The sequence below is a fragment of the Acipenser ruthenus genome, chromosome 31, assembly GCF_902713425.1.
Source record: "Acipenser ruthenus chromosome 31, fAciRut3.2 maternal haplotype, whole genome shotgun sequence".
NCBI lineage: Eukaryota > Metazoa > Chordata > Actinopteri > Acipenseriformes > Acipenseridae > Acipenser > Acipenser ruthenus.
Window position 1 is genome coordinate 10,252,321 of NC_081219.1, and position 11,091 is coordinate 10,263,411.

The 11,091-nt window shown below is 37.4% G+C and overlaps 1 protein-coding gene across 1 annotated transcript in view; it reads right to left on the reverse strand.

Annotated features, from left to right (window-relative positions):
* Positions 1–3,905, reverse strand: part of LOC117396976 (noelin) — a 28,956-nt gene extending 25,051 nt beyond the window's left edge. The window contains exon 1 of the mRNA XM_034909207.2: positions 3,473–3,905. Coding sequence (XP_034765098.1) covers positions 3,473–3,547 — 75 coding nt within the window. The 5' untranslated portion in view covers positions 3,548–3,905. The remainder of the gene's footprint in view (positions 1–3,472) is intronic.
* Between the last annotated feature and the right edge of the window lie 7,186 nt (positions 3,906–11,091).

An 11,091-nucleotide genomic window follows, 5' to 3' on the forward strand; every position in this document is an offset into this window, starting at 1 on the left:
ATATATATATGTATGTATAATTTTTTTTTATCTGCACAAAAGTTTTAAATGAATAAAAAAAAAAAATTCAGGATGTTGCTGACAAAAGTCCTTCTTCAGCAGTGTAGAAAGAAAAGTAGATATTCAAATTAAAGAAGATGTAGGCCTATCTTTTTAACACTGCAGTTGTGAATAAAGGCAGGGAGACCTGATAATCACAGATATAGACCACCTTTTCAGGGTTCAATTGCTGTATGTATGTATTTTTTTATTTTTAAAACTGAAAAGAAGAATTTGTGGAAACTTGTTGTCAGCAATTTTTATTCAGCAGTAATGCAGTATAAACTTAAGCGGGTGACATTTCCCTGAAAATAAAAGCTTCTTATGCACAGTAAATCAGAGCCTTTCCAGACAAGAACACTGAGGCATGTTCTTTATGGCAACTACAGTACCTAGTGACACACCTGACAGAATGAGATTTACAACAGAAAGATTCCAAGGAAATGGAAACAATAAATCCTGCAATCAGAAAATCGGAAACTGTGAGCATTACAAATATGATTTTCTTTTATTTGAAAATAGTTTAGCATTTTAAATATATTTTATAATATATTCAAAAGCAGGACATGCCCTGTTCTGTACTGAGATACATAAATCACACACTATATCTACAGCAACCAACACTACATTAATAATTAGTACACACATACATACATACTGTACATACATACATGCATGCATGCATGCATGCATACATGCATACATACATACATGCATACATACATACATGCATGCATGCATGCATGCATGCATACATACATACATACATACATACATACATACTGTACATGCACTCCCTAATATGTAACGTAACATTTTGTAACAATAGCAAATTAAGTCAGCCCCAAAGAGATTACATTTAATTATAGCTATCCTTATAGCAGCTTTTTTAAAAGTATCAAATGAGTAAAACTATAATGATTGCATGAGAATATTTAATGATAAATCTGCATAAAATGTCCCAAACCATCAGTTATATTTATCACTGTTGTTGGCTTGTTCTGTTATTTGTTACTTAAAAAAACAGCTAATAATAATAATAATAATAATAACAATAATAATAATAATAATAATAATAATAATAATAATAATAATAATGGAGCCTCTATAGATTAGAATCTCTGCTGTGTCTTTACATTTGTGATCTTTCTCAACTGACCTTGTTCTCTATTTCTAGTTTGTATCTTTGTCTTTCAAAGACTGTCACTTATATGGAATTAAACCAATTCCAGCTTTATTTAACAAACCATTTGGAACAGACTGTTAGAGACAATCTCAATAGAAAGCGAATGACCCATACTTCAGTGTTGCTTTCTGCGTTTTAAAGAACACATTGGGGTTTAATAGACAGGATAGGTGACACATTCGCAGTCAGCATTAAATATGACTGTTTTTAATATTTCAATCCCATGTCTTTTGTGCACTGATTTACCATGTTGTAACATTCTGCTTTAGCATCTGAACAACTTGTTATGGGCTTATTTGATTTGTGTAACCATATTATTGGTTCGCTCACAGAAACACTTTTTAAATAGACAGACCAAAATAGAAAATACACAATCGACCTTGTGTAACATATTCGATTAGTCTTTACCGGAATAGACTACTATTTCAAATTATTACTAGCCATTATAAAATGAACATCACAAAACTATAGTTTCCTATAGTACCATAGGACATCTGTAGGAAACGTTAGTGTTTTTAGACAATACATTTCAGTGATACATGTCCAGGGGTCAAAGAAACCCAAATCCCAGTTACATTATCCATATCATTAACCATTTGTTTAAACTACTCTCAACTGGATAGTCTGGCCCCTTTGTTCCTCTTGAAGTTGTCTGTAACACGACCCTTACCGCCATGTGTTACAAAGTCAGTCCGATCATGAATCATTTCTTAATGATAGTTGAGAAACTTCCATTGAACGTCTTCCCCTAATCTTGACATGGGAAAAATATACATCAAATAACTATTTTGTTTAATCCAGAGTACTGCTGAACGAACATCTTGAATACCTTTTTTTTTATAATTCTGTTTATGTTTTGCTCTGAAAAGCACACTGGACTAAATAGACTTGGAGAACGCTTGTTTAGCATCATGGCTCCGACTCTTTGGAACTCTCTCCCAGCTTTGCTGCATGATGCTCCCACCGTCGCTTGATTTTAATCAGCTCTCAAGACCCACCTGTTCTCTCTTGCTTTCTATGCTCTTTAAGCCTGATGTCTGCTATTAGCTGCTGTGTTGCTGCTATGTATGTATTATGCTACTATCATGTATTATGCATTTCTCTGTATTTGAAGTATTATGGATTTTTTTGTTACTGCCTCTTGTTAAGCACTTTGTGATGGTGGTCCACTATGAAAGGCGCTATATAAAATAATAATTGAAAATTGATTTGCATATCCTTCCCTTCGCTCTCGTTTTTCAGTGTGAGCTAAATCGTCACCTTGAAGAAACAATGGGATGCAAGCGATGCTCCATTTCTGGCAACTAGGGGCATGAATATTTAAAACTCATACGATTAGTGACCTAGAACAGTATGTTACAGTATATAATACACGTTTCATTTTGCCACACAATAAAATAAAACCAAGTTGTGTTTTATTTTTTTGTTTTTTTTAAATCAAATGTCCCACAAACCGTTTCTTCTGATCTACTGCCTACTAGGTCAATCGAAAGCTAACCGTTTCTTGAACAAATAAGCTAGATATTATTGGATTTTATTTCTTGGTATAATTTTTAGGTATTTTAAATAAAATCGGACAGCGTGTATGTTAAACCAATATACTGTACAAATGTTGTACTCGGGAAACCCGTCTCTGTCTCTCAATATCTAGTTTCTTATGTTGATAGTAATGTAGTTCAAAATGCCACTCCGACGCATTCAAACACACTTGTCTAATTATCTTACTCTTAACAAGGTAGGCGAATAAATAACAATAATCTACTTGTGCATTGCAAATCGAAAAGCCCTTTTGTTGCCAAAAATACTGCGAGCGTGAAAGGTTACGAACGGAATAATACTTAATGATTAATGTTATTTATTTAAACGCCTTAGCCATGCGTACGTTAATGTGTTTCTGTGTGAGCGCGCGTGTGTGTGTATGTGTGTGTATGTGTGTGTGTGTGTATATATATAGTGGACTGGAATTTTCATTCATCATAAGGTTTGAAACCGAACACCCCATTATGGTGCCCCATTAACGTTGCTCACTTGAATACGTTTCTGTAACAACACCGTTACCAACCCCTCATCTAAATCACCACCCCGCATGTACTGCACATATTACCGGACAATAAAATCCATGCTACTGATCCGGTTCAGTGCACCTAATTCTCCGTAGTGTTTTCAAATTCAGAAGCCGGATCTCTCACACATTTAGCTAATCGAGGACCGCTTTAACTGGGGGGAAAATGGCGTTTGTAAACCTACTTGGGTGAGTTCTGTGCCCATCAAGATGAGAAGGATAAGACTCATGAGCTTGCTTGCAGGCTGCATTTCTTGCATCCGGTGCCAGGACCAGCGCTGTCACCTGCAGGTCGTTCTCACACTGTATTCTTGTGCTTTCAAAAGCCCCCTTTTCCTTGTTGCAGCCTTCCCTGCAGCCTTCAGCACCCAGATAAAGAAAAGCAAGAAATCTGTCTTGCACAGCCGTCACTTTGCATATTTATTGTATCCCAGTTTCTGTGAGAGTCTTTTTTTTTTCTTCCCCCGTCTTTAATGGCTGCAGCTCGGATCTCTAGACATTTGCATGGGAAGAAATTCAACGGAGCACGATACGATTATCCTCCAATTGCCAAAAGTTTGCTTCAGAAAAAGGGGGCAGACAGGAGAGCGAGATGAAAAAAAAAACTAAGTAGGCGCTAGCCACGGTGCTGAAACAGGATGTGACATCAAGCAGGCGTGGGAAATTCAAATTGAATGAGCAGATTCTTTTGTGCAGTCAGCTTCACGAATACAGTTTTTCCCTGTGGGTTTTTTCCCTTCTTCTTTTTATATGACAGATTTAATAATCTTGATGACACACTATAATTAAATGCAGCGTGTCAAAATGCTAAATAAACCCCAAAGTAAAGGGTGAACCATTATTAATACTGGATTATGTGCCGCTTGTGTTGCTATGGAAACTGCCTCCTCCCTTGAGCGCTTGCTGATCGGAAACAGTGGAAACCGAACAAATAGGCTTGCTCAATAAATTGACGACTGAAGTCCTATTTCAAGAGACCTTAATAAGCCTGTCAATGGTGCTGTGTATAAATTTGTGTTAGAAAATAATACGTGCCCTTGCTGCGGCCCATTTCACAAAGCATTTTTACATTTTTAGGGTTTGGTTTTTTTTGTAAGAGGAAAAACATGTTGTTTAAAATTTGCAAGAAACACCAAGGTTACTTTACCTAAATTAAGCTCATTAGTTGTTTATTTATTTATTATGTTTTCTCAATTAGCTTTCTCTTATAGGACATAGGCCTATAACAAGATAGGGACCGGACATATTATCTTAAAGAGTCAGGGACAGCAACAATTCAACCTCATATTTATGTGTGTGCCATTTTGATATTTAACAGTCTGTTTATACAGGTTTTAACATTCATTTTAATAATGCCCTTCTATCGAGTACCAGGATCCTATGTAGTCTTCAACTACATGCGATTGCTACCATCATATCCAGTAAGAAAAATACAAGAAAGCAATTCAAATGACATTTGAATCTACTCACTCTTCAACAACTTCTAAACTATAGGTGATCTGGATTGTAAATATAAATATATCAGGGATTTTTATTAATTGGTGGTTCAATGGCATCCTTAAATACCATATGCGCCTTCTAGAGCCTTAGCCATATGCCAGCTGTCACAAGTGTTGTATATTAGATCCACTAATGATCAGATGTTCTACTTATAATATACTAACCAAAACAGTAAACAAAGAAACAGTGTTTTGTTGACTATCTTGGAGTTAATGTTCCAGTAACGAATCACATCCAGCAATGGCAGCTCTGTTTTTTCAACTGATGAACATTTCTGAGAATGGGTTTCAGAACGGGTTTGTGTTGGTCAATTGACTGTTAATCCAAACAAACAGCTGGCAGATTTACTGTCACTGCCAGTATCAAACCACAGATAAAAACAATGAGGTGCTAATGAGATGAGATGATCATTTTCATTATGAGGTGTGACAACAAATCTTTCCATGGCTTAACTGATTGTGCATGTTTGCTATCAAAGGGCATGCCCGTGTTCCTGAGTGTGAATATGACTCATGCCGAATGATGGTAATGCTCAAATAAAATCAGTAATCCCTTTCCTAATGTCCATTGCAGATGTTCACTGACCAAGATGAGCTCAGCATGTCATCAGTTGAGATTGCTCCGGAATCCTATCTGTCGCTTTATTGATGCCTGCTAAGTCAGAATGTGATTACATACATCAGCAGCCAGAGACCTTTACAGTGACAGATACCCTTTTCTATTAGCAGCCTTTGAAGGGAAAGAGACATTAAGCCTGTGGGTAGCGAAGCATTTCTGCTTGGGTGATGTAAAGCATCTAGTGTTGTATTCAGAGGAAACCGTTTAATCTAATATTCATGATACAAATCCACTTTTCAGTGCTGCCCTTATTAAATGCATACAGGAAAATGGATTAATACAGAAGGGTTCGCTAACATGTGCCTTATTCATGTCACAACCGCATCATCTTAGTACTGAAACAGTAACTGAATATATTTTGGAATTCAAATTGCATGGTGTTCATTTCAGGCCTCCTCCATCTTTTGTATATATATATATCTGGACTTTTACTGCTAAATAAGGAGATATTACTTGTCATCTATTGGAGTATTATTTTTTTTGTGTTTTTTTGGCTCATTTAACAAAGAAAGCAATGGGGTTTTGAGTCTTGTCTTTATTCAAATTATATAGTAGTGTATTCCGAGTATATGACACAGTTACACCATTTACTCATTATACAGTAATGTGAGCTTTACAGAAATCTGGGGAACATCGCATGGACAGAGGATGTACCAAAGACATGTTCAAAGAGAAGGCTGAAGATTGATTAGTTATTAAAACAGCAACCTTGACATTCATATATTCTGCAATATATGCATGTGCATCTTCCAGCATCCAGTCAGTTTCACTCAAAATGTGCAGGACAGAAAATGTGACAGAATTTGACAGATGGCTGATAGTAGAGACTTGATTTGCAGGTACAGTGCCTTGCGAAAGTATTCGGCCCCCTTGAACTTTGCGACCTTTTGCCACATTTCAGGCTTCAAACATAAAGATATGAAACTGTAATTTTTTGTGAAGAATCAACAACAAGTGGGACACAATCATGAAGTGGAACGAAATTTATTGGATATTTCAAACTTTTTTAACAAATAAAAAACTGAAAAATTGGGCGTGCAAAATTATTCAGCCCCTTTACTTTCAGTGCAGCAAACTCTCTCCAGAAGTTCAGTGAGGATCTCTGAATGATCCAATGTTGACCTAAATGACTAATGATGATAAATAGAATCCACCTGTGTGTAATCAAGTCTCCGTATAAATGCACCTGCACTGTGATAGTCTCAGAGGTCCGTTCAAAGCGCAGAGAGCATCATGAAGAACAAGGAACACACCAGGCAGGTCCGAGATACTGTTGTGGAGAAGTTTAAAGCCGGATTTGGATACAAAAAGATTTCCCAAGCTTTAAACATCCCAAGGAGCACTGTGCAAGCGATAATATTGAAATGGAAGGAGTATCAGACCACTGCAAATCTACCAAGACCTGGCCGTCCCTCTAAACTTTCAGCTCATACAAGGAGAAGACTGATCAGAGATGCTGCCAAGAGGCCCATGATCACTCTGGATGAACTGCAGAGATCTACAGCTGAGGTGGGAGACTCTGTCCATAGGACAACAATCAGTCGTATACTGCACAAATCTGGCCTTTATGGAAGAGTGGCAAGAAGAAAGCCATTTCTTAAAGATATCCATAAAAAGTGTCGTTTACAGTTTGCCACAAGCCACCTGGGAGACACACCAAACATGTGGAAGAAGGTGCTCTGGTCAGATGAAACCAAAATCGAACTTTTTGGCAACAATGCAAAACGTTATGTTTGGCGTAAAAGCAACACAGCTCATCACCCTGAACACACCATCCCCACTGTCAAACATGGTGGTGGCAGCATCATGGTTTGGGCCTGCTTTTCTTCAGCAGGGACAGGGAAGTTGGTTAAAATTGATGGGAAGATGGATGGAGCCAAATACAGGACCATTCTGGAAGAAAACCTGATGGAGTCTGCAAAAGACCTGAGACTGGGACGGAGATTTGTCTTCCAACAAGACAATGATCCAAAACATAAAGCAAAATCTACAATGGAATGGTTCACAAATAAACATATCCAGGTGTTAGAATGGCCAAGTCAAAGTCCAGACCTGAATCTGTGGAAAGAACTGAAAACTGCTGTTCACAAATGCTCTCCATCCAACCTCACTGAGCTCGAGCTGTTTTGCAAGGAGGAATGGGCAAAAATTTCAGTCTCTCGATGTGCAAAACTGATGGAGACATACCCCAAGCGACTTACAGCTGTAATCGCAGCAAAAGGTGGCGCTACAAAGTATTAACTTAAGGGGGCTGAATAATTTTGCACGCCCAATTTTTCAGTTTTTTATTTGTTAAAAAAGTTTGAAATATCCAATAAATTTCGTTCCACTTCATGATTGTGTCCCACTTGTTGTTGATTCTTCACAAAAAATTACAGTTTCATATCTTTATGTTTGAAGCCTGAAATGTGGCAAAAGGTCGCAAAGTTCAAGGGGGCCGAATACTTTCGCAAGGCACTGTATATCTGTACCCAAGAGTACACAACTACTGAAAAAAAAAGCCTCAGAAGTTACTACTATGGACTATTCAGATTTCTACTCAACATCCTGGAAGGCATTGGAAGAGCTCATTTATAAGAATGGTCCAGTACCTCTCTAGAACAATTTAAATTTCTTGCAAACTCTTCATGTCAAATTAGCTCCCCTAAACCTGCCAATTGTGGCCTTATATCTTTGTGACAGTGTTATGGCAGGGGTTTATTTTTGTTGTCCATCCCCTGTACTGTACAAAAGCTTCAGTCACTCAAGAACAGCAAACCCAGACAACTGTATCGGTCTAAATTATAAGAGTTTCCAATAAGAAAGTAATAGATACCAATATGTGTGCTGTCAACTGTAAAAGTAAATCTCCTTACAAGCTGCAAGGGCGCTGCCTCCTTTGAAGGTAATTGACTTCAGCACAGTAAGTGTTTTAGTTTGCAAGCTATATAACGGGATCTAAAAGCTTGCTTTTTACTTACAGATAATGCATCACTCTGCTGCACTACAGCCCTGCACAGCGACCACAATTCAAACTAGAAATGAGAAAAATAAATTCAGAAAAGCGACGCTGAGGGACACAAGCCTGCAGCCACTGATGAGTTCCCTCGTTGTGTTAAAGATCCAATCAATTCTGCAGCTCCCTTTAATTAGAATGCATTTTTTATGTTCAGTGTTTTATTATTTGGGCAATATTTGTCTGTTCATTTGATGTTTTATTGAACTTGAATTGTAATGTTAGCACATTTAACATTTTATAATCTAATGTAGAACTATTGTGCACTTTTTAGCCATCTTAACTTGGAGAAAATGCATTGGGAGTAAAAGGAGTTTGCAGGTTTTTCCTTTGACTAGGTATCGTAATACTGTAATATTTTGCCTCCCAAAGTATAGTTTTCAAATATGATCCTTGTGGCATGCCAAAAACCCATCCCATTAAATTAGCATTACAAAAACATATTTTAAAAAAGCTAATAAAAAAAATATAACATAACAAAGACAACTTTAAATATGTGCAAATCAAATGTGTTGATTTGACATTGTCACATTCAATTAACATTTTTCATTTTAAAGTTAAACCTCATTTATTTGTGTCAGTATACTGTACATTAATCTTTAGTAAGATGAGTCTGTCATTTCTAGCTGAATTCTTCTCTATGGCAATCCGGAAAAGTGCTATAATCGTCACACTGGTGTTGTTTCAAAGGTGCTTTGTCCCTAAAGAGTCGATTTAGTGCATATGAGTAATCCTTTGTGATAATAAGAGCCGCTCCTTGTGTTTCTCTTGTAATGCCCTTTTATGCTTGGAAGGATCACAATGGTTCTGTCAGTTGGAAGCGTAGCTGCATTCAGTTCAATTCTCATACTGGAAAACCTCCCTGCCTGTCCAGACTGCAACAGCAGCAAGTCAGCCTTTTCAAAACGCAGTCTCCCATATGAGTTTATAAATAGTCTGAAAATATTTCACAAGGCTGCTACCAAATGAGCCCATGGTGAATACAGTACTTCGAATCCTGTATTCTGAGCAACATTTTGGCTTCCACACTACGAAAATGACAGTGCAGCTTTGGGGAGATTTTAGAGAAGGCAACTTGACAAATCTAGTTAGGAACCGGACAAGCATTGGTATCCTCTCTTCTCAAACTTATTATGATATTCCTAATGCTCAGGTATTCCCAGTAAAATATGATCAGGATTAGGTAGTAAAAGCACTGCATGGAACTAGAAAAATACAATCCTTACATTTAATTGGCTGTAATTGATATAATTGACCATATATAGCAGTTGACATTCATTACACTTCACTGCTGTACTGGGGAGGAGGCTACTTCTAAAACTCTCTTTGGTGAACACACTGGACAGTAAACAGCACTTGCTTTTTAAATAGGTAGCGTGCTTAAAAGGCTATACTATGGAAGAATGCTGTAAACAGACACCACAAATAATGTTTTAGCTAGGTTCGTGGGCACTTTTTATAGACCCTTATAGTCTGTAGAGCATTGCTCTCAGGAAACCTTGTCTTGTTTTTATACTTCAGTAATTAGACATGCCAAGGTGTGCTTTGATGTGAAATGACTGCACTTCCAGGTGCAACCACCAAGATAAGCAGTAAATGAAATGCACACCTGGTTATAAAGCATCCCGTTCCTGAAGAAAAACCTGAGTACAAAAGCTTTGTGACGAGATCTAACAACAGCACGTCTTGAAATCTTTTTCATTGCTAAGTATAGCCAGGGCAGTCATCCGAAGTCTTATTTTAACTCACAGCCTACCGCAATGCAGGCTTGAGCTGTTTGCGCTAAACGGCACCTGACAGAAACACTATGATTAACACCTGCATCAAACCAAAAAAAGTTACTAGCTCTTCAGTTGTAACATAAATCGCATAATACTGTATGGTGTATGTAAGTAAGTAATGATGACATGATCATTGGCTATACCGTATGAAGAAGACATGTAAGGAATATTTTTTACAGAGCCCTCTGTAGTACAAGTGGATCTGCAGGCTTCTGGAAAGTGTTTAATGCTTTGGAATAAGTGATAGAGGCATGTTATGGCTACTAAACGCCTAAACCCTTGCCAGAAAGATAGTCTTTTTGGACCAACCAGCCTATCTGACACAATAGACTGTGCAATTTCTGTTTCTCTTCATACAGTACTTCCCTTTCCCCTCGAAAATGAACATAAAAACACCCTGGGCATAAAACATCACAATGTGAAACATCAATTGGAATGGGTGCCATGGGCAGAGCTTACATAAGCAATCACTAGGGGTACAACTCATATCCTCAGATGGCATCAAATAGGAGGCAGCAAAGACCTCAAGGGCATTAGTAGCACACACCCGTTACATTTACCATGATGCTAAGAAATATTCTAATATATGATAATATATGGGCCGTATACTTTATCATCTGCTAAAACTACAAAATACCCTTTAATAAGTGATTGTAGCTAACCAAAGAACATACATGTTGATCACTTTCATTCTCTACATACAGTATGTCTGAAACATGCAGTTTTTAAATGCTATGGCAGACATGTATTTTAGTTCTTGAGATCTACTTCTACAATAGGTTAACAAAAGTTCTCAGTCTGCTTGCTTTGTCCTTCAGGAAGTCTTTTACCGTTACACTGTCATGCATTTATGTTTGCTGCATAGTTCTGAAATATGCAGTATTTACATACTTTGCAGCCACACTGCTGA